We start from the raw sequence: 24,395 nt of genomic DNA on the forward strand, positions 1-24,395 counted from the left end.
ATGCTGCAGAATGGAAGAGTATGTTTGGGTTGATGCAAGACCCATAACTCACCATGGAACAGTCCCAAATGATGATAGAAGACCCAGTTAAACAGCAGGTTAGCCTGGAGGGGACCGCCAGCCTGGTGGACTGGATAAAATCTGCAGTGAGATTTGTTTGCCCTGAGAGGGGAAACTGCCCCTCACTCCTTCTGAATACCCAATGGAACACTCCAGAGGAAGCAGCTGATGTGCTGCTGCTTATGGAGGGCTTGCTGGGATGGCTTTATGGTGATGAGGATATTGATCCAGTGAGCATGCTCCTTGACACAGGTCACAGTAATCAAGGGAGCCCCTTCTACATGGACGGCTCGTGTAACCTCGCTGCTGTGAAACAGTGACAATCCAAGAAGCCTCGTTGGGGCCTTGCATGGGTCTTAGAGATGCAAGAAACATCAGGGTGGTTCATAGGAGAATGGGAAGAGGCAGTAGAAAAAGAACTTATCCCAGCAGAACGGAGACTTTTAAATGGTTACTAAGAATGGGATGAATATAGCGGACGTTGATGGAATTGAGACAAAGGTTCTAATGCAGAACTACAGGAGGCTGGGTGGACCAACAGCAACTCCTGCTGGTCTCCTGACGTTAAAGAGGCCTAAACAAGTTTGTTCTGTTCAGCCAAGCCAGGAGGAATTTAATGATGGAAAGTCTCACCTGGGACCATTTGAAGCAGAGGCTCAGCTACTTGATCAAGATAAGGATTGGGGAGGGTGCCAGGGTCTTCTGATCCAGCCCCCAGCAGGGGACTCAAGGCCATATGCACATGTGTGGGTGAAATGGCCTGGGGAGGTGCAGAAATCAGTGTACTATAGTCCTAAAACCTGTCAAAATCTTGAAGGGGCCTAAGCTTAGACTGGAAGGATATGGGTATGCACCAGTTGTTGCGACAAAGGTGAAAGCTTGGATGAGAACTGGAAGATTTAAACATCGTGTATGAAGTGGTTGCATCTCCCTTACCTGAATGTATTGTTAGTATGAATATTATGTCTCATTAGGGAACAGTTCCTTCACATGAGATTGGAAACTGAAGGCTTGTAAGTCTGCCTTTAGGCCAGTGTTGGTTGGGCATGCTAAACGGGAACCATTAGAATTGCCTGAACCCATTCAGGATGTTAATTTGAAACAGCATGGGACATCTGGGGACAAAAAGAGATGATTGCTTTGATTAAAGACATGCCAAAGGCTGGAGCATTGGTGCCAACAACTTCTCTGTATAACAGCCTTTTATGGCCTGTGAAAAAGTCAGATAGCTCATGGAGGCCGACAGTAGACTGTTGAGGTCCAAATAAAGTAGTGCCACCCCTGGCTTCACTTGTTGCATACGTAGTATAAGCAATGCAGAAAATACAGCAGGCCGTAGGAAACTGGTACTCAGTAATTGACCTTGCAAATGCCTTTTTCTCAATCCCAGTCTTGAAAAAGAACCAGCCTGTTTGATTTCATGTGGGAATGATCCCAGTTTACTTTCACTGTATTGCCACAGAGTTACTGGAATGCACCAGCTTCCTGTCATAGTTTGGTTAGAAGAGACTTGGACTTGGTGCAGCTCTCGAGTGTAATGATATATTACATTGATGATATTATATTAATATCAAACACTGAACAGGCTAGGGCTGATTTGAATATAGTGGTGGCCCATGTGACCAGGAGACGCTAGTTAATAAATCAAGCAAAAATCCAGAACCCTATCTAAGCAGTTAAATTCTTGGGAATAACTTGAGCAGGAGCCATCCGTGACATTCCGCAGGCAACCAAGAATAAGTTGCTGTTGCTACCTACCCCAAAGACTAAGCAGGAGCCTCCACATTTGGTTGGTCTGTTTGGATTTTGGAGAACACATATTCCACATCTGGGAATATTGCTGGCTCCCATCCGTAAAACCACTTGGAAGAAAATTACATTTGAATGGGTGCCAGAGCAACAGCAGACTATGTTTGATTTACAGAAAGCGGCCTTACTCTCCCTGCCTTTAGGCCCTTAATGATCCACATCCAGATATGATTTTGGAGGCATCTGCCACATGTGCTTATGCAGACTGAAGTTTATGGCAGACACCTGAGAATGCCAACCTAGAATGACCATGGGATTCTGGACTAGAAGATTTCCAGATGCTGCAGCATGATACATACATGTCACCTGCTATTGGGCATTGATGGAGACAGCCTCAATGATAAAAAATACCCATAATGTCTTGGATGATGTCAGAGAAACAGCCTAATAAGGAAGGCAGTGCCCAAATTAGTTCCATAATAAAATGGAAATGGTTCATACAAGAACAAGCTACTGGAAGAACACGGGGAGACACCCACCATATCCACAAGCAGGAAGCCTCTTCTCATAAGCTATACCCTGGAACCACTTGAGAATTTGCCAAAGCCCATTGCTACGTGGACAGTGCCCTACGAACAACTTCCTCTGACCAGCAGAAGGCTGCTTGGTTCACGAATGGCAGTTCCAGGGTACATGGACAGCATTTGATGTGGAAAGCTGCTGTATTAAGACCAGAAGATGGAAATAACCCTGATTGAAGTAGGTAAGAACAGGTCACTTCAAATGGGCTGAACTGCTTGTTATCTTCCTAGCCATGATGGAAGAATTGGGCAAGGCGAGAGCCCATATGTTTCAATTTTTACTGATTCATGGGCAGTGGCCAGTGGCCTGGCTATATGGTCAGGCAAATGGGCAGTGGCAAATTGGACTATTAAAGGGATACCCGTGTAGGGCATGGATGTATGGAAAGCACTCTGGGAGTTTAGAGGGTGTATTAGAGTAGGACATATCAATGCCTGTCAGAAGAACCGCCTTCCTGCATTGGAAGGCAGTTGGAATCAGCAAGTGGACCTGTTGGTAGACTCACTTGAAGTAGCCAGTTAGGTCCATGAAGTGAGCAGACATGAGGGTGCTGAGGCACAAAATGCCAATGAGGACTGCTCTGTCTGCCAGCAAGAAAGACAGAGGCTGCAGATGGCTGAGGGGCAGATTCCCCAGGGGGAAGGCCCTGCACATAGTTGGCAACTTAATTATATTGGACCAATGATGGCAGTGACCCCAGGTGGCTACAGATGGTCTTCACAGGAGTAGATCCTCACTCTGGACTGGGCTTTGATTATCCCATGACAGATGCCAATGCCAAAAACACCATTAAGGGATTAAAACAAAAGATACTATACCAGTTTGGGCCACCAAGTTATATTTCATCAGACCAACGAACACACATTACAGACCATAGAGTGCAGCACTGGGCAAGCAAAAAAAAAAAAAAAACATCATATTAAATGGACATACCATGGTACATACCACCCTCAGATTAATGGTTTGATAGAGAATTGGAATGGGCAGTTGAAACATTTGGTATCTAAAACAGGTGGAGGGGAGAGATAAAGGCATGAAGGGCTGTCTCACATGCCTTCATGAGTGTGTGCTCACACTCAACATGAGCAGGACAAAGGGAGGATCACCACTGGACTGATTCCTGTGCTCCTCTGGGGGATCTTGGGAAGAGGCATTGAGGAGGACACTGGTACAACACTGTACAGTTCTTCCCCACATCACCTAAAATTACTTTTTTCCTATTGGATGGTGTGATCCAAGGACTAGAGGTGCAGCCGTGGGTGCCAGAAGCAGGGGTGACCCCCAAGCAAGAGACTGTTAACTATACCCCTGAACTCATATGCCAGAATTCTCAGGGGCCTGATGGGATGGGTTATACTTTTTCCCCATCTTGTAAAATTGGGGTTCACGGTGAATACTGCCATATTGCCTAGTGGTCGAGGTAGTCTACTAGTACCTGTGTAACCCTACCCAACATGAATGTACTAGCACCTGTATAAACCTTCCCAACGTGAGTGGGAGTGAACTGAAGGGGGAAGCATTTGCTAGACTGGTCTTGCCACCAGCAACCTGGACTGGCACAGCGGCTGAATCTGATGTCCCTTCCCAAGGTTGAAAAGTTTGGGTAAAAATAAATCACAGATGGAAGGAAGGAGAAATAATAGCTGAAGGTAAAGAAATGAATAAATGGGTTATGCAGTGGGGGGAATCTAACATTATGCTGATACCTTGAGAGAGACTCAGAGCAAGAGAATAATCTTCTATCAGTTAAATTTTATCAGAGGCCATAGAGACAACTTTTGGAGAACTTGACCAGATCAGATGGACACCTGCAGCAGACCTGAATGGCTGGTACCTGAGTAACCTCACCGTTGAGGACTCTGCCCTACTGAGGGACTAATTGTTAATGACTGTTTTGGACTGGTAAATTGATTAGGAGGGGGAAGTTAATCCTTCAGGTAAGAATGGGCCAGTGGCTAGAAGAGCCAAGGGGTGGCCTGTGGTGCAGTGAATTACTTAGTAGTTTTTCTTCTGCAAAATTACCTGTTAATATCCTTTGCTATTTTTCTGTTTGTTTATTTGTTTTTAGGATAAAATACTAAGTCTTACTTTATAAGTCTTACTTTATAGGTCATAAATATTTTCTCTCGCTTCACACTTTTTTAAGAAAAAGTCATAAACCTATAAACAGACTCTTTCATCATATGTATATAATTTTTACCTTTTTACTTTACTAATATTTTTATGAAGACAAGTAAGTAGACAGTTGACATAGCCTATGCTTGCTAAGAACAAAGTAATAAGTATCTTATGTTATTCAGATTCTGTTTTTCTTACTAGTTTCTCCACTTCATATGTCAATTTCTAATTAAATCATCATCACCTATGATTGTGAATTGATCAAATTCTCATTGTGTTTGTAACAGTTTTTCTGTCATAATTTTAAATTACTTTGTTCATGTGTGTAATATCTTCTTGATGAATTTTTCTTTGTCCTGTTTAATGCTTTTGACTCTTAATTCCATCTGTTTATTTTCAAACATTCTGAGTAATGTTTAACTGACTCTTGTAAAGAACATTTATATGGCTTTAAACACACACAAATATTATGCTCATTCTCTTTTAATGGGGAGTTTAATCCAATCATATTTATTGTGATAATTGACATGTTCGCATTTATTTTTGCTCTATTAATGTATGTTGTTTCTCTTAATGGCCTTATATTAGGTTGTCCTGTTTTCTTACCATTTTTCCCCCTCTTGACAGCATTGAGTTTATTTTTTTTGAAGTGGCTTGAAGTTATATATCCTATTTCTAGTCTTCACATGGTTACACACACATTTAAAAAGGTTTTTAATATTATATACATCTAAAAGGAGGATAAATAAGTACCAGAAAATTTCCCGTTCCAAAAGAGACAGGTCATGAAATCTGTTTTACTATTGTCCTTCCCCACCCCACATTTTTTAAATCAACTGCAGTGTCGATACTGGATTGGTATTGATTTTTTTAATATATATTATGCTTTAAATTTTGAAACTTTCCAACCATATTCATTCATTCATTCATTTATTCAGCTAGTATTTGAGAGCCTACTGTAAGCCAGGCACTGTGGAAATTGAAGTACATGTATATATCAAGCAGATAAAAATTCCTGCCTTCATGTAATTTATATTACTGAGCAGAGCTGGAGATACAAATTTTGGATTTGTCAGTGTAATATTTAAAGGCTAGATGAGATTATGGGAGAGTAATTATAGATAAAAAAAATAAAAAGAGAAGGCCCAAGGACTGGCTCTGGGATACTCTGCAGATGAAAAGTGCCAGCAACAGCACCAAGAAGGAACTATTGAGAGGGTTAGTTGTTGTTAGGTGCCATCAAGTCGGTTCCGACTTGTAGCGACCTTATGCACAACAGAATGAAACACTGCCCAGTCCTGCGCCATCCTTACAATCGTTGTTATGCCTGAGCTCATTGTTGCAGCCACTGTGTCAATCCATCTCGTTGAGGGTCTTCCTCTTTTCCGCTGACCCTCTACTCTGCCAAGCATGGTGTCCTTCTCCAGGGACTGATCCCTCCTGACAACATGTCCAAAGTATGTAAGATGCAGTCTCGCCATCCTTGCATGTAAGGAGCATTCTGGCCTCACTTCTTCCAAGACAGATTTGTTCGTCTTTTGGCAGTCCATGGTATATTCAATATTCTTCGCCAACACCATAATTCAAAGGCATCAACTCTTCTTCGGTCTTCTTTATTGACTGTCCAGCTTTCACATGCATATGATGTGATTGAAAATACCATGGCCTGGGTCAGGGGCACCTTAGTCTTCAGGGTGACATCTTTGCTCTTCAACACTTCGAAGAGGTCCTTTGTAGCAGATTTACCCAATGCAATGCGTCTTTTGATTTCTTGACTGCTGCTTCCATGGCTGTTGATTGTGGATCCAAGTAAAATGAAATCCTTGACAACTGCAGTCTTTTCTCCATTTATCATGATGTTGCTCACTGGTCCAGTTGTGAGGATTTTTGTTTTCTTTATGTTGAGGCGTAGTCCATACTGAAGGCTGTGGTCTTTGATCTTCATTAGTAAGTGCTTCAAGTCCTCTTCACTTTCAGCAAGCAAGGTTGTGTCATCTGCATAAAGCAGGTCGTTAATGAGACTTCATCCAATCCTGATGCCCCGTTCTTCTTCATATAGTCCAGCTTCTCGGATTATTTGTTCAGCATACAGATTAAATAGGTATGGTGAAAGAATACAGCCCTGACGCACACCTTTCCTGACTTTAAACCAATCAGTATCCCCTTGTTCTGTTCAAACAACTGCCTATTGATCTATGTAAAGGTTCCTCATGAGCACAATTAAGTGCTCTGGAATTCCCATTCTTCGCAGTGTTATCCATAATTTGTTATGATCCACACAGTCGAATGCCTTTGCATAGTCAATAGAACACAGGTAAACATCCAGTTTGTCGTACTGTGGGGCTTGTGTGTTGCTGTGATGCTGGAAGCTATGCCATCGGTATTCAGATACCAGCAGGGTCACCCAAGGAGAACAGGTTTCAGCTGAGCTTCCAGACGAAGACAGACCAGGAAGAAGGACCAGCAGTCCACTTCTGAAAAGCATCAGCCAGTGAAAACCTTATGAAGAGCAGCGGAGCATTGTAAAAATTGAGAGGGGTAGGATGAAAATCAGGAGCATGAGACCTTGGGAAAGAAGTAAAGAAATTAAGGAAAAGAGAGTCATCAACTAGGTCAAAGGCTGTAAAATGAAAATTGAGAATCTATCAATAAGGAGATCACTGATGACCTTGACGAGCAGCTTTAATGGCATAGCGAAGAGGAGAGCCTGCTTGGAGTAGCTTCAAAGGAGTGCGTGGAAATTGGAGACGGAGAATACAGACAGCTCTCTCCAGTACCCTTGGTGTAAAGGAGGATTGGAATTGACAGGGAGTTTTCTGATATAAGAGAAATAGCAATACGTTAGGATGCTGAAGATAAATAATCAAAAAAATAAAGAACCAAACCCATTGCCATTGAGTTGATTCCAACTCACGGCAGCCCCACGTGTTACAGGATAAAACCGCTCCATCAGGGTTTTCTTGGCTGTAATCTTTACAGAAGCAGATCGCCAGGACTTTTCTTTCCTGGCACCACTGGGTGGATTCTGACTGTAACCTTTAGGTTAGTAGTTGAGCGCAAACTGCTCGTGCCACCCGTAAATATTCAACAGAGGAGGAAGAATTAATAAGGTGTGCGTGGCGAGGGAGGGATTGCTGGAGCCAAGCCTGTGAGTAGGTGAGAAAATGAAAATCTCCACTCTGAATCACAGTACTACATGGCCTCCTTAAATGTTTTCACATGTCAGCCCTCTGTCAACTAATGAGATGAAGTATGGGAAAGTACTTTGTAAACTTGTAAAGAACTGTATAGTCTAAGCTACTATGGCCATACGAGTAGAGGCTTTATAGTCATAAATTGAAGTTGCTCTATCTAGCAACTTCTTTTTTATTTATTTGATCTCAACCAGGGAAATGCTACTGGTTTGTCTTTAAAAAAAAAATTAGCTGTGTGTATTTCTGCAAAGATACATTTACCAAGCATCAAAACATTTCACCTAGAGTACTTTGGGATTTTCCCACACTGGGAATTTGGTGTTTAACCTTTCGACCACCCAAAAAGGAAAGAATATGTTACCTCTTTTATCTTCTTAAAAAACGTTTAAATGAGCCTGAAGCCATATGAGAAAGCCAAGTATAATACTTCCATGAATATCTTTTTAGCTACTTAAATAGAATGCGTGTCCCATAAGATTCTTATGAAATATAAGAAAAAGTATAAAATAAAAATGCAAATTTGTAAGATATTCTTTCTTTAATATTTTATTAAAATGTTGGCACAGTTACCCACATCAGGTAGACCCTGGTATTAAATGCTACACTTCCTAATGAAATCAAGTGAATATTCAAATCATTCTTTATAAAAAAAGTTAGTATTGATCTGATTTAATATAAAACAAATGGTGTTTGAAGAAACTAATAAGGATAAGTAATCTAAATAATTTAATACAAATGGTTTTCTATATTTTCTTCTTCCAATCTGCATTCTCATTTCTCAGCTAGTAAAAGGTAATTAATGCATTATACAGTGTTTAGGTAATTGATATAATTATTTCGGATTACCCCATTAGGGTATTATCAGCTTGTAGGCATCAGTTTCTCCAATCGTCACGTAGTTAATCCTCTATCTGGCATTTAATCTGGCCTCCCTGGGAAAACCAGACCTTACCATAGAGTACATTTTCGAATTGCTGACCCGAAGTAACATGAGACTGTGCCTTGGCAGTGAACCTTTGCTTTCTGTTCTTCGTAGGAAGGGTAATGGTGTACTCTGTTGCCTGAAGGCCCCAGGTTCACAGCCCTAAGAAGTAACATCTAAGTACTAAGTTGGAAGGGTGTGAGTTTGGAAATTCCAAAGAAGATAATTGCACTGACACAATAGTTTTATTTCTTTTGGAAAGATGAGGTAATTAAAAAATGCAAACTATTATTTCTACCACTTCTTAAGCCTCCCATCTTTCTTCTGACAGCATGACTTAGAAGATCCCCAAAGTTACCTGGAAATGGTTTTTGCTTATTTTTATGAATAAATTATGTATGCTGTTTTACAGGTGTGTTTGAAATTTTTGTTTCCACATAAATTCTCCATTTTTATAATCAGGAAAAACAAGATTAAAGACCTGGAATGTAGCTCACAATTTCTCAGAAAAACAGAGACAACAAGATTGAGCTATATAGAATTCTGGAGCTAGGAAGAAGATTTCTTAAACACTTTCAGCAAACATGAATAGAATTTCATCCGATTTCCTAGAAGAAGTAAATTATAATTTCTTAGAAGAAATAAAATGAAAAGACAAATTTAAATTGTCATGTACCTCTAGATTCCTGTCGTTTCATCTTTCTGCTGGCTAGCCTTGCACCTACCAGTAAGATCACTCATGTTCCAACTCTGAAGTCTGTGCTTGGGTAGCTTTGAACAGGAGCTTTGCAGCAGCTTTTTTGATGTGAAAAATTCCATTTCCTCAACAAAATGTGTGACACCCAAAAATACTGCAGTGATGCCTTACCTTATACTTAAAATGTCTATATTTTCATATTCTATGAAAAACAACACTGTAGAAACTTTAACATATCTAATTAGAATATGTCCATTGAAGCCTGGATATTGTAGTTTTATTACATTTAAAAAAAATTTTTTTAGTAGGTAATATTTTTTGAAATCACACATATTGTTGTTTCATCATGTTAATTTCAACGTGATGGAATTTCAGAGTGAGTTTTACCGTGTTAACAAAACAAATAAAATTGTTACAATCTGAAACAGAAATCTATACATACGATTTGCAGGTAATTAGTAACTGTATTTCATTTGTTTCTGTTACTTGTTAGATTTAGAGTTTTTAGGTATTGTAGTTGGAATTTTGACTCTAGCAATTCCTTATCAAATTTAGCAGTAACTAAGTTCTGTAATTGTAGAGCAGAGGTTTCCAGACCATGATCATTTTATCTGCAGGTGGTTCAGTTCCATTTTTCCAAATGAAACTGCAGAGCAGTGATAACTGGTCGACCTCCCTTAGCTAACATGGGCAGGTCTGTGGAGGTGGAGCAGAAAGCCTCTGTTTGCGCACCACCTCTTTAACCACCAAGGACAGAGGACCAGATCTAGCAATGTTTTCTTAATCTCACCGCAGTGTTTTGGGAAAAGGTCAGAATTACTGAAGCGTTTTGCCAAATTCAGAAAAACAAAGCTGGGGAGAGTGCGTGTGCAAACAATGTTAAATTTCAAGCCAGTTGTGACTGTTTGTAAGACTTTGGAAAGAAAGAGATACAATCTGCAAAGGGTAAAATGCGTGGAACTGTCAACCTAAGTGAATCGCAGCAGTTTGAGATACGGAGGAGGTGCTTTAGAAGTGTTACCTGTAGGTTTTAAATGTACAGGTGTGATTTGTTTTGGAAGTGCATTTCTTGAAATTTTTATCTTATATATTTATATAAAATAAACATATTATATATATAATTTTAATGTTCATTTTATCATCCTTTGTATTCCATGAATCCTTGATGTCACTCAAACTTGTGATAGAGACTGCTACCTGTTGACCATATCTTTTCTCTCCATAGTAGTGGAGTGGTTAAGAGCTTTGCTGCTAACCAAAAGGTCAGCAGTTCGAATCCACAAGCTGCTTCTTGGAAACCCCGCGGGACAGGTCTGCTCTGTCTTATAGGGTCACTATGAGTCGGAATGGACTGGACGGCAGTGTTTTTTTTGTTTTTATAATAGTTAGGGTCGTGGCTCTCCAGCTCTTCATTTACCAGCAACCCTTGCACTTAAAGTGTGGCCATGTGGCTAAACTCCCTTCAACTGAATGTGAGCAGAAGTCGTGTCAGCCACTTCTAGGCCTAGGCTACAAAAGCTTCTCATGTGAAGTTCTGTCCTGCCTTTTTCCCTTCCCTTAGCAGAGTCGTCATCAATCACCCTGGGGCTCTGAATGGCTGTAGGAAGCCAGGCTCCCTCATCCCGCCCACCTCAACACCAAGGCCTTCCTAGGATGACCTGTGGGTGCTCCTGTGAGAGAGAAGTGAGCACATTGCTGTTGAGTCTGAGCCATTAAAAAATTTGAGGAATTTGGCTACCCTAATTAGTAAAAAAATTTTTTTTTTTTTTTTTAATTAGTATGATAGAAAAGGGGTTACTTAGGAAAGGACCTGATCATCAGGAAGGGAGATGATTGTTTTTTGATGAAAGGGTATTAACTTTGTCTACTGGACTGGTCTTGTATCTTCTGTTATATAAGCTCACTGAACTGCCCACTTGTAGGTTCAGTCTCACCACGGACACAAAGACCAACAGGAGAATATAAGGTGCTTCAGGTTAATGGCTAATTGGCCACTTTAGACATTGTTAATGCAACTGATTTCTGTGATTTAGCCCCAGTGTTATCTCCCAGTCCTCCGTTCCTGGATTCCTGCCTTATACCTCCAATGACTGTATGCCAATTCCCCAGGCAGTTCAGTGGTAGACTTCTCACTTTCCACCCAGGAAATGCCAATTTGATTCCAGCACTTGTCAGTGGAGGCTGCATGTTGCTGAACAGGCTTCAGCAGAGCTTCCAGACTTAGACTAGGCAGAAAGGCCAGGCAATCTGAGAATCAGCCAGTGAAAACCCTGTGGATCACAGTGGTCCATTCTGCAACCAACTGTGGAAATGGCACAAGACCCAGGCAACGTTTTGTTCCGTTCTGCATGGATCCCCATGAGTCTGGGGCCGACTTGACAGCAGTGAACAACAATAACGGAAACCCTGGTGGCATAGTGGTTAAGTGCTATGGCTGCTAACCGAAGGGTCGGCAGTTCGAATCCCCCAGGCACGCCTTGGAGACTCTCTGGGGCAGTTCTACCCTGTCCTACACGGTCGCTATGAGTCGGAATCAACTTGACGGCACTGGGATTCGTTTTTGGTTGGTTAACAACAATAAGAAATTTCCTCTTGAGTCCAGGTTCCTCCTGACTTGGTCTACTCATCTCCCCCTTGAATAGTGGACTCCAGCCAGTTTGACTGCTGCTTGAGTCTCTGTGCTTCTTCCTATTCCTGGCTGGTATCCACAGTCTGGGTCTTACACTTTCTTCAGGATTTTGGCAAATAAATCCTATATACATCTGCCATACTTTTCCTGTTCTGGTATCTTATCCCTTCCACTGGTGTCCCCTCCTGCGATCCCTCATGTAGCCACAAGGGTAATAACCAAATATGACCCTCCTTCAAGTAATGTTCATGTCTGTCATTTTCTCCAGCAACAACCAAGGACTTTTCCTATGTTGTAACTCCCAGTATCCACTCATATTTGAAATACTGTATTTCTTTATTTTATTTATCAATTCATATACTGATAAAATTCTTAACAGATATACTCTACATTTTTTCTATAGTTAAAATTTAGATGAATTTATAAATTCCATTAATTCTTTCTGGAAAGGTATTGTTGTTGTTAGGTGCCCTCAAGTCGGGAAAGGTATTGTTGTTAGGTGCCCTCGAGTCGATTCCAACTCATAGTGACCCTATGCACAACAGAACAAAACACTGCCCAGTCCTGCACCATTCTTACAATTGTTAATCTTGAGCTCGTTGGTGCAGCCACTGTGTCAATCCACCTTGTTGAGGGTCTTCCTCTTTTCCAGTGACCCTGTACTCTGCCAAGCATGATGTCCTTCTCCAGGGACTGATCCCTCCTGACAACATGTCCAAAGTATGTAAGATGCAGTCTTGCCATCCTTGCCTCTAAGGAGCATTCTGGCTGCACTTCTTCCAAGAAGATTTGTTCGTTCTTTTGGCAGTCCATGGTATATTCAATATTCTTTGCCAACACCACAATTCAAAGGCATCAGCTCTTCTTCGGTCTTCCTTAATCATTGTCCAGCTTTCACATGCATATGACGTGATTGAAAATACCATGTTTACACAGGTAAACACCCTTCTGGTATTCTCTGCTTTCAGCCAGGATCCATCTGACATCAGCAATGATATCCCTGGTTCCACGTCCCCTTCTGAAACCGGCCTGAATTTCTGGCAATTCCCTGTCAATATACTGCCACAGCCGTTTTTGAATGATCTTCAGCAAAATTTTGCTTGCGTGTCATATTAATGATATTGTTCTATAATTTCCACATTCGGTTGGATCACCTTTCTTGGGAATAGGCATAAATGTGGATCTCTTCCAGTCAGTTGGCCAGGAAGCTGTCTTCCATATTTCTTGGCATATATGAGTGAGCACCTCCAGCGCTGCATTTGTTTGTTGAAACATCTCAATTGATATTCCATCAATTCCTGGAGCCTTGTTTTTCGCCAATGCCTTCAGAGCAGCTTGGACTTCTTCCTTCAGCTGCTGCAGTCTGAAATTGATAGAACATGCAATCAAGATGCATTGATAATTACTGGCGATTGGAATGCGAAAGTTGGAAACAAAGAAGAGGGATCAGTAGTTGGAAAATATGGACTTGGTGATAGAAACAATGCCGGAGATCGAGTGATAGAATTTTGCAAGACCAACGACTTCTTCATTGCAAATACGTTCTTTCACCAGTATAAATGGTGACTATACACATGGACCTCGCCAGATGGAACATACAGAAATCAAATTGACTACATCTGTGGAAAGAGACAATGGAAAAGCTCAATATCATCAGTCAGAACAAGGGCAGGGGCCGACTGTGGAACAGACCATCAATTGCTCATATCCAAGTTCAAGCTGAAACTGAAGAAAATCAGAGCAAGTCCACGAGAGCCAAAATATGACCTTGAGTATATCCCACCTGAATTTAGAGACCATCTGAAGAATAGATTTGATGCATTGAGCACTAGTGACCAAAGACCAGACGAGTTGTGGACTGACATCAAGGACATCATCCGTGAAGAAAGCAAGAGGTCACTGAAAAGACAGGAAAGACAGAAAAGACCAAGATGGATGTCAGAGGAGACTCTGAAACTTGCTTTTGAGTGTTGAGCAGCTAAAGCAAAAGGAAGAATTGATGAAGTAAAAGAACTGAACAGAAGATTTCAAAGGGCCTCTCAAGAAGACAAAGTAAAGTATTATAATGATATGTGCAAAGAGCTGGAGATGGAAAACCAAAAGAGAAGAACACACTCGGCATTTCTCAAGCTGAAAGAACTGAAAGAAAAAACTCAAGCCTTGAGTTGCAATAGTGAAGGATTCCATGGGGAAAATATTAAACGACGCAGGAAGCATCAAAAGAAGATGGAAGGAATACCCAGAGTCATTATACCAAAAAGAATTAGTCGATCTTCAACCATTTCAAGAGGTGGCATATGGTCAGGGACCAGTGGTACTGAAGGAAGAAGTCCTAGCTGCTCTGAAGGCATTGGAAATGTGTTATAGACGCAAAAACTACTCTGCACTGTAGAAAAGAATTGACAATGTATAACTGAAAGAAACCAATTGAAGTATTATATAGTTGGTAACATTGTAATTACTGTAAAAGTTTAAGTACATGGAAACTTCTTTTAAATCTAAATGCACCCACTCCTCACTTATCGACATGGTTAGGTTCCAAAGACCAGGTTGTTATGTGAAAATCAATGTTATAGAAAAATGGAGGATGACACATCAGATCACAAAATGGAGGATGACACATCAGATCACAAAATGGAGGATGACTACATCATGACATAACTGCGAAACCACTGAGAATCATGGCCATCCAAGGTGACACATAACCTTAACCGTCAGAGCCAGAGTTACCCTCACCTCGCACCTCAGTGTTCATTACTGCCAGACATACGTTGTTAACACACAAAATAGTAGATTTTTTACTGGTGTCGTGAATATAAAATGTCGGATAAGATAGTAAATAAGTGAGGGGTATAGGTGTTTTGTTTGTTTGTTTGTTTGTTTTTTATATAGGTGTACACACTTTGCATATGTTGTCGTCAGTTAGGAGGTGCCTGAGAATTGAATGTTCCAAACCTCAAGATTTAAGCTATAGGTGCTTTTGTAGGCATTCCTGCGCAAGGAATTTATTTTAACCATCGTTTTTACTGTATTAAAAAAAAAACAGTCAAAATGAAAAATAAACCCTATAAACCTTCTTATTATAACAGCTGTAACTTAAAGAATTAACATCATTAGTTTTAACAATATGTTGGAACAACTTTTTAAAGAAAGACAGACGTAATTTATAATACCATTCTCATTGAAACCTTAGGTTTTCTTTTATTAACTCAGCCTAAATAACTGCTATCTGACCAACGCTCTGTCCCTTTGGTGACTTATTACCCAGTTGCCAAAAATCATTCACAAACATTCATTTATTCACGCTGGAAACATGTACCTAGCCTCTTACATGCTCTGGATCCCTGGTGGCACAGTGGTTAAGAGTTTGGCTGCCAACCAAAAGGTTGGCAGTTCGAACCCACCAACTGCTCCTTGGAAACTCTGTGGGACAGTTCTACTCTGTCCTGTAGTGTCGCTATGAGTTGGAATTGACTCGATAGCAGTGGGTGGTTTTCATATGTTCTAGGCACTACGCTAATCACTGGGACTATAAAAGAGAGAATTTACTGCTCCTCTCAAGGAATTCATGGTTTTAGTGGGAGTCACAGATATGTAAACAGATAACTGCAAATCCAGTGTGAATCGGGACGGTGCAAGTGATACAATAAGAAGATGTAAAAAGAAACAAGCAGAGTGTACATAAGGTGCAATATTGAGTCTTGAGGAAAATGTTTTGTCAGCAGTCTAATATATGTGATTGCAAGGAACATGATTACCTTAGGATTGAGTCGGGGCAGTGTCTTATACGGTAGAGAGGGCATGGCAGCAGAAGTTTTCAGGCAGGTCGCCTTCCTGAGAGCCTAGGTAGAAGAATCACGTAGACCATTTGATACAGAGCAAGGATTCATCTCCTTGGCAATTCGCAGAAAGGAGTCAGAGCCCACCTTCAGAGGAGCTGCAAAGCTAAGCAGCAAACTGAAAAACAAACCCATTGCCATTGAATCGATTCTAACTCATAGCGACCCTAGAGGACAAAGTAGTACTGTCTCATAGGGTTTCCAAGAAGCGGCTGGTGGATTTGAGCTGGCCACTGTACCGCCAGGGCTCCAAGCAGCAAACTGAAGTAGATTCAGAATACTGCTGGAGCTGACTGTAGCTCAGATACCGCTGCAGTTCCTATAACGCTCCCTAGGCACAGACTGAAATTAGTCTCTTGTTTTTATTAACAGGTTAGGCCTAGACTTCGGTCAGTAGTAGCTTAGTTGGTTTCAGAAAGTTTTAGAAACAGACAACCATTGAATGTGTGGATAACTAGCAGCACTTGATAGCAGGCTAGGTCTAGAAAGAAGCATCAAGGAGACCTGCGAGTAGCATCCTAACCCAGGCACTGGGATGGGGAGATTCCAGGGAACTACCGAAGTAGCAGAAAAAGACCTCAGGCACAGGTTGTAGTTAGAACCCAGGTACTAGAGCTGGGAAATTAAGAGGTGGTTTAGGTAGCAAGTCCCTGGGTGGTGCAAATGGTTAAGTGCTTGGTTGCTAACTGAAAGATTGGTGGTTCGAATCTACCCAGAGGCACCTTGGAAGAAAGACCTGGTGAACTGAAAAGTCAGCCTCTGAAAACCCTGTGCAGCACAGTTCTGCTCCGACGCACACAGGGTCACCGTGGGTCACGATCAACTTGAGGGCAGCTGGCTTGGTTGTGGTTTAGGTGACAAGGAGAGAGTCACAAGTCCATCTCCTTGCCCCAGGACAGGACAGACAGCACCCAGATCTCTGGCTGGCACTCCTTGGTTCTACCCAAGGAGTTACACCCAGCTCGGAGCAGGACTGATGCCAAAGACTGATGGGAACTAGCACTACAAACAGTGTCTTCAGCCCAGGTACGGGGAGTCCCAGTCACCGTTTCAGCATCAAGTTCTCACTTTGAAAACATGAACTCATGCGTTGAAGGCACAAACAGTATTACTGACATTCAGCGTATAAGAATTTTTAATTAGAGAAAATTTTTTAAAAGCTGATTAGCTGCAGATTTGGACGGGCGGCTCATTGCCGAATGAAGCACTTGTGTTTCAGCCTTCCTGCGTTTTTTTTTCCGTGGGCCTGCTGATAATACCAAAAAAAAAAACTAAAGAGACCAAGGCAGGAGTGGATGCAGAGAAAGAATTCACCTTATAATAGGCCGTTTAAAGTGGCATCTCCCAGAATGTATGATGCTTAAACCTGGAAACTTCAGGTACTGTTTACTTTGGAGAGATCATTCCTTAGAAGCAGACCTAGCCAGCCTTCATTTCCGTCCATGCCTCCCTCTCCTACCCTCCAGCTTTTCAGAGAGGCTCTTGTTTCTCTCTGTTGCCATTATAAGCTTAAGGTTCTTCTCTTGTAATATTTCTTAATAGGTTAGAGGCTAGCATCAGCTTCCCAGATACGTGTTTCGGTTTGTATGGCAGCATCTAGAAATGGAGAATTTTTTTTAAATGGCTGTGATATCTCTAGCTCCTCTTCTCTTCCCTGTCTTTCACAAGCCACCTCATAGGTGTTCTTTACCACTTTGAAAGGTTTCTTTTCTAATCTTGAGCACGTAATATTGAATTGATGATAATAGATTTCCATTTTAGCAATGATGTCTTAACAGCTAAATGAATGTAACTCAGGTGTTTTGGCTTTCAGGTCAGCTGTCCCCATTGGCCCTTAGGTACATCATGCCTATTGATGAGTTTTTACCAGGTTGGCAATTTATGTATCATTTACCCAAATAATTACCCAGTTTACCCAAACAGTAGATATTAATGAAAGACATTTAGGTTAATCTAGGTTTCAGAAATTAACTTTTAAAAATATATTGGGTTTAAGTAAGCAAAAAAGGTGTTAGATAAAATAGACCAGCCAGTGAATACTGGCGTACTTATATTAATCTGCTCATTGTAATAAAAGGATTATACCCCTAAAGCTCCGTGCCAGTGTGCTCGAGGGAAATGGCCGTGTTTGTTTTTGAAAAGGTCCAGAACATTAACGTAATACAAGATCGTTGTCATTTGTAGGCAAGCAAGACTGCCAAGAGGATTAGAAAACTGGTTTAAATATCATTTTCCACCTTTATTATTGGTGGTGGTTTCTGAACATTCATAATAGTAATATTAAACCTTCTAAAGGTTTAGGTGGTTTTTTTTTTTTTAACTTTGCAAAGTTCAAAAGTAAAGCTGAATCCTTTAAAGGCCTGAGTTCCTTCTGACCCTTCGGTAGTCTGCTGCCCTGAAGCTGCCCCTTTCCTCAGAGGTGCTAGTAAGTCAAGCGTCCGCTTCACAGACTGCTCCGTGTCAACCTGCTTTAGACACTGTGAGGTTTAACTTGGTCAGAACTGGACCACAGTAAAACTTTACGTTTGCATTTGCTGCCGGTAGATCTTTTATTAAGATGGTAGTCTGTGGACAGATTACAGAGGGAGAGCCATGTGGACGGACTATTGAAAGTGTTTGAAACAAACTTATTACTTAGGTATATGTAGGCAGAACATGATTAAACCAAGCTTGTTCATTCATATCTGTCCCTAAAGCAGTTTTAAATAAAGTAATCTTCCAATTGAGTTATTATATTATAATGCATTTATCTGTATGTAATAGGCACATGGAACCCTGGTGGCACAGTGGTTAAGAACTTGGCTGCTAACCAAAAGGTCAGCAGTTCAAATCCACCAGCCGCTCCTTGGAAACCCTATGGGGTAGTTCTACCCTGTCCCACAGGGTCCTATGAGTCGGAATCGACTCCACGGCAATGGGTTTAATGTGTTTTATTATTCTATGTGATTTATTCCTCTGGATTGAGTGGTACAAATGGAGGAAACAATAAGTCAGCAGCATCAGGAAGCCCTTGTAAACATTAGGTTCTAGTTATCTCTTTTATACAGAAATAATATTTTTTCCCTTTTGGGACATAATTTTTTGCTTTTGACACAGACCATTCCCAGACTCCTACCCAGACCTTGTTTCAAGGTGTTGCTTACTAGACCTGTGGGCTCTATCTATCTAATGCATTATCAAAAATGATGGGTGGTATTGCTGGGGCAACAAGGGGTGGGATTCATACAGCAGAGCTTTAGTGGAAACCTTTAACTATTTGGCCTGATTTCTTTTGATATCCTCACCCAAGTGGTTAAAAGAATGCGATCTGGTCTACAATTCTGTTTGTTCTCTCACTTCGGTACAGTATTGACTGGACACAAAAATCACAGCTAGGCAGTTACTGTACAGTTTTAGGGAAACAAATGAGGGCTTGAACAACGGTAGTGGCAGGAGGTGGGTGTGAGAACTTAAAGGGCAACAGCAGGCTTTATTCGTTGATTGTTAGCAGAGATTAAAGAGAAGGAGGTGTTGTCAGGGTTGACTTATAGGAGGGTCATCAGATTCCCGCTGCGGTGGTCAAGCAGGTTTGACATTGTAGGGCAAAATGATAAGTGCTGCTTAAGGGAGGTAAGATTGTATGAGAAAGTACAGGTACCTCCTGAGCAGTAATGGCAGAACGAGGGGCAGAAAGTCACAGATCGAGTCCATGTGAAGTCATAGCAAATACCAACCAATCAGGCAGAAGCTATGGTTCAGGATGTTAGACTGTGGCACGGCTTCAGACTGTGGGGCAAAACCAGTGGGAGCTTTGCCAGAGTTGTCATCCAGGAGCCTCACTGGAGATGAGCCATGGATGATTGGGGCCTGCAGGCCCAAGAAAATGACCTAACAAGAAGACAAAAGTAAACTGTGGTGACAGACAAGATTGGTCTCTCTGCCCTGGGATAAAGAAGAAATCCCTGAGACTTCTGTGCAGAAAGGTACTGGCCCCAAGGAGTATTGGGGAAGATTATCCCCCGTTATTGCCATTGAGTTCCTCATTGTCTCATCTCTCGCCCATGATGGAGCCAAAAATATTTCCCAGTACCTGAGGACCATCTGAGCAATTGTCAAGATCCTGCAGGGGCTAGCTTGTCTGTGGTACCAGGCTGCTTTGTCTTTCTAAAGCACCATTTCCTTTGTGTAGTTGCTCCACTAAAGAATCTCCTAAGGCGCTTTGTTTCCTGTCATTAAATTCGTGTGCTTCCGACTGGCATTCAGCAGGCCATATCCTACCTACATTTTCCATAGATGCAAATCCTCTGCTCCCGGAAGATGGTTACCATCCTTCAGATACGCTGCGTAGACCTGACTCCCCTCTTCCTGACGTTAAAATTTATACTTTCTTCTTGAAGCCTTTCTGTTAACCTCAACCTGTAGTGCTTTTCTTCTGTTTATTCTAACTTGACTCAGTGCCTTTTTCCATGTTTGGACCTTTCGTCTCTCAAACTAGTATTTTATCCCTCCCTATAGCTTTTTTTTTTATATATAGCTTATATGAGGAGCCCCAGTGGCGCAGTGGTTAAATGCTCGACTGCCAACCAAAGGGTTGGCAGTGTGAGCCACCAGCCGCTCCCGGCAGAAAGATGTGGCAGTCTGCTCCCATAAAGACTACAGCCTTGGAAACCCTATGGGGCAGTTCTACTCTGTCCTATAGGGTCACTATGAGTCGGAATCGACTCAACCACAACAGGTTTGGTTTTGATAGATTGTATGCCAGAGACCGTATATTCCATCTCTTATACATGCCATTAGACAGCTCTTTGAGTTTTGTTAAAGACTTGTGTCATGTTTGGGAAAGTTCTTAGTCTTCAGATTACTGGAAAAAGATGAATCATTTCCTTGGCTTGTCATTTAATAAAACATATACAAAATACAATCTTGTTGAAAGTTCTTATGAATTTTGATATGACTTCCCAAGATAATATTTAAATAGTTTAAACAATTATACAGTAACCTGCATTATGACTTAATAGACACATAAGGGAAAATGGAGATAATAAAGATAATAATATGCTTGTCCTAAATAATTTTTTTATGCTAATATAAAATAATTTTATATGAAATATGTGAAAGTGTAATTTATATATTGTTGATAGGTAAATTGGCATAAGCTCCCGAGAGGTCAGTTTGATAACGTGGACCAAAAGGCTTTGTTTGACCAGTCAGTTCTGAGGAATTTATCCTAAGGAACTGTTTGTGGATCTAGCTAAATACTTTCTGGGCTGGTCATTATATCTTTGTTCTATAGTAGTGAAAGACTAGAAATCACCTGAGTATCCAACCACGTGGGACTGATTAAATACTTGGGCAGCAAACACTTCCTGTGAAATATTACAGCGTCGCTCTAACAAACGGCCTTCCACTAGAATATTTGGTGACACGGGAAAAATGTGCCTGAGGTATTAGTAAGTAAAAAACACTAGGTCATTGTGCATGCGTAGTGAAATCCCATTATTTATTTTTGCCAAAAATAAAACAAAAAATATGTAAAATTTTTAAATTCTTTGTATTTTTTAAATTTTGTACAATAACTGTGCATTACTTTGGTAATTAGGAAAAAATCATTTTATTAAAAAATATACATTCCGTAGTTAGAGAGAAAATAGTGATAGAAAAATCATTATCTACAAGGAAAGGGTTTGCAGTGTAGGAAAACAGAAGAGAAAGCTCCTCTCGCTGCATGCATACACACCCCTTCTGACTCTATCAGACTGAACTTTAGATAAAATTTAAAGTGACCATTGATGGTAAAACTACTATAGTGACTGACAGTTAGCGACTTCAGTTCTAATCTAAGCATTACCGTGAAAATGGCTTTATTACTGGCAGCCACGGAACAGCCTGTCAGAGCTCAACTTTCTTCTTTTAAAAAAATAGTGACCTCTGATCAAATAAATAAGCTTATATAGAGAGTGCATAGTGGGCTTTTGGCAAGCGTTGGTGTTCCTTCTAAAGATACCACTAGCTCAGAAATTTTGTGTTCTCTAATGCTGAAACTTTCAAAATAGAAAAGAAAATTGCAAATCTTCAAAGCCCCTGTTTAAAACTGAAAGAATCTTCAAGCCCTTAATGATATTCATTGGGCTTTAATTCATTTTACTCAGGTAAATACGTTGTAAAATTATTAAGGTTCTCCAAAAGATAGGATTCTTTCACACCTTTTCATTTACCCGACTTAATTAGAAGTATTTATCTTCTAAAAGAAAGTGTCCTTCAGACCAAGGTTAGACTGGACTATAAAACATAAAATATACTCGTGAAGAGTGTGCTTCTTAGCTCAAGTCGATACAGGAAACTAAATGGGCAGCTCCTGTCTGGAGGCGGGTTAAGAAGGCAGAAGGGGACAGGGGCTGGTTGAATGGACACTGGAAACAGGTGGAAAGGGAGAGTGTGCTGTCATATAGGGAGAGCAACTAGGGTCACACAACAATATGTGTATAAATTGTTGTATCAGAAATTAACTTGAGCTATAAACTTTGACCTAAAGCAGAATAAAAAAAGAAAGAAAGAGTTATTTCACACAATCCAAATTTATTTGCTTTCTTTATTTTAGGTCGCTATGGGCAAAACAGACACGGAAGACTTAGACCTCTATGCAACCTCGCGGGAGCGGAGGTTTCGTTTATTTGCCTCTATAGAATGTGACGGACAGTTGTTCATGACTCCATATGATTTTATTTTGGCTGTTACAACAGATGAGCCCAAATGTAAGTATAATTTTTATAGTTATCTTAATAATTTTATAAGGTTTTTTTCTTCTCATCTCTAGTTTGTAAAAATGCAGGGGCGTATGAATTTCAGAATACCTAACCAAGTAATGTGGTATTTCAAAAATATTATGCTATATGATGTTACTAGAGTAATATTTTATATAAACTGTCTTTTCAGAAACTTTCAGTTGCTTACACTTTCTCAGTGTATCCGACTTAAACACCTTACTTTCAATACTCCTTACAGTAGACTCACCTTCCGCCTGTTCGTTCTTGTAGCCAACCTAACAGACTAATGCAGAGGATTAGCTTTGAAGTCAGACCTGGGCAAGAGTTCTGCCTTCTACCTCTCCTGTATTTGTCATAGCTCCTGCACTGTTAATACAGACTAATTGTTTTTCACCTTTCCACGTGTTAGGGCAGTGGCTGTCAAACCGGCTGACAAATCTCTTTAAAATCTAACCTAAAGACAGCTGGATTCTCATATCCACTTTCATATTCGGTCTGTTGCAATATATTGTTTTGCGTGAAGTATATGAAGAACAGCAAACTGTGGTGGCGTAGTGGGTTAGTGCTATTGCTGCTAATCAAAAGGTCAGCAGTTGGAATCCATCAGGCGCTCCTTGGAAACTCTGTGGGGCAGTTCTACTTTGTCTTATAGGGTCTCTATGTGTCGGAATCAACTCGACGGCAGTGGGTTTGTTTTTTTGGTTATATGAAGAACATTTGCCTCACAGAAATAGGTGGTAGAAAAAAGGAAGACTTTTAATCGCCCTTTTCAAATAATTGTGTGTAGTCTTTGACGTTATATCAAAATTTGGGTAGTGGTAGTTTCTTGAAGGTTAGTTGTAATATAGAATCTGAAACCTTACGATGAACTTTTTGTTCTCTGTTACGTTAAAATTCCATTGGTCTGTCTTATACTTTTAGGGAATCTTTAACCTTGCATAACCTTGTAGCATCAGTTGGAAAATATTAGTTTACTAAGTTATGCGGATCTTCCAAAAGTTAACACCTTTCATTATACAATATTTAAAGAGTCACATTCAGTAGTATTATCACTAATCTCATCAAAAAAAGTCAGTAATTATTGGAATAATTATTAGCGGTATATACAGGTTTTCCAGAATTGTTATTTTCAGTTGCAAGCTCAAATTTATCATTGACAACAAGTATTATCAGTTGTTTTCCCTAAGGAATAGGCTCATTTTGTTCCATTTTAAGAGAATGTCTGCCAAATACCTAGGTCTGAATAACAGTAATTTGTCTGTAAGTTGTTCTTTCAAGTAAAAATTCTGTTCCGTGAAAAAACGGCTAGTTCACAACTCAAGTAATCAAAAAGTGCTTTTCCTAGACAGCCACAGTACTTAGGTATACAGCTGCAGGGCTTTATGCCCACTTCCCTCTTCACCTCACAGAATGTTAAATGACTTGTACTCAGCTATGCTGATCTAGTGCCAGGCACTGCACCAGGAAGGCACTGGAGATACTGTGAGTGAGGGGAAAAAGAAATACGCCCCACTCTCATGATGCTAACTGTCTGGTGGCGAAGTCGACACTGATCAATGAAATATATAAATAAACAATAAATTATAACTCTGATAAATGCCATGAAAGAAAAATACTTGGTTCTATGAGAGTGCATATTCTGGGGGAAGTGACTTAGAGAGCTCGGGTAATCTTCCCTGGGAAAATAAAAATCAACCTGAAATCTAAATCCTGAATAAGAGGTAACTGGGTATAAGGGACCTTGCGAGTGGAGAGTTTGAGTAGAAGAAACAGTATGGGCTGAGACCCCATGACAAGAAGGAACATGATACATCTGAGGAGTGACAGGATGACCTGGGTGTGACTGTAGTGTGAAGAGCAAG

The 24,395-nt window shown here is 40.6% G+C and overlaps 1 protein-coding gene across 11 annotated transcripts in view; it reads left to right on the forward strand.

Annotated features, from left to right (window-relative positions):
• Positions 1–24,395, forward strand: part of MICU3 (mitochondrial calcium uptake family member 3) — a 101,744-nt gene that overhangs the window by 17,165 nt on the left and 60,184 nt on the right. For 10 of the 11 annotated variants that reach the window (XM_064272874.1, XM_064272882.1, XM_064272877.1 and 7 more), the window contains exon 2: positions 22,368–22,521. In XM_064272874.1, coding sequence (XP_064128944.1) covers positions 22,368–22,521 — 154 coding nt within the window. Of the gene's footprint in view, positions 1–22,367; positions 22,522–24,395 lie in introns of those variants that run through there. The other variant, XM_064272884.1, reaches the window with a different exon arrangement.

The sequence above is a fragment of the Loxodonta africana genome, chromosome 19 (assembly GCF_030014295.1).
Source record: "Loxodonta africana isolate mLoxAfr1 chromosome 19, mLoxAfr1.hap2, whole genome shotgun sequence".
Lineage (NCBI taxonomy): Eukaryota > Metazoa > Chordata > Mammalia > Proboscidea > Elephantidae > Loxodonta > Loxodonta africana.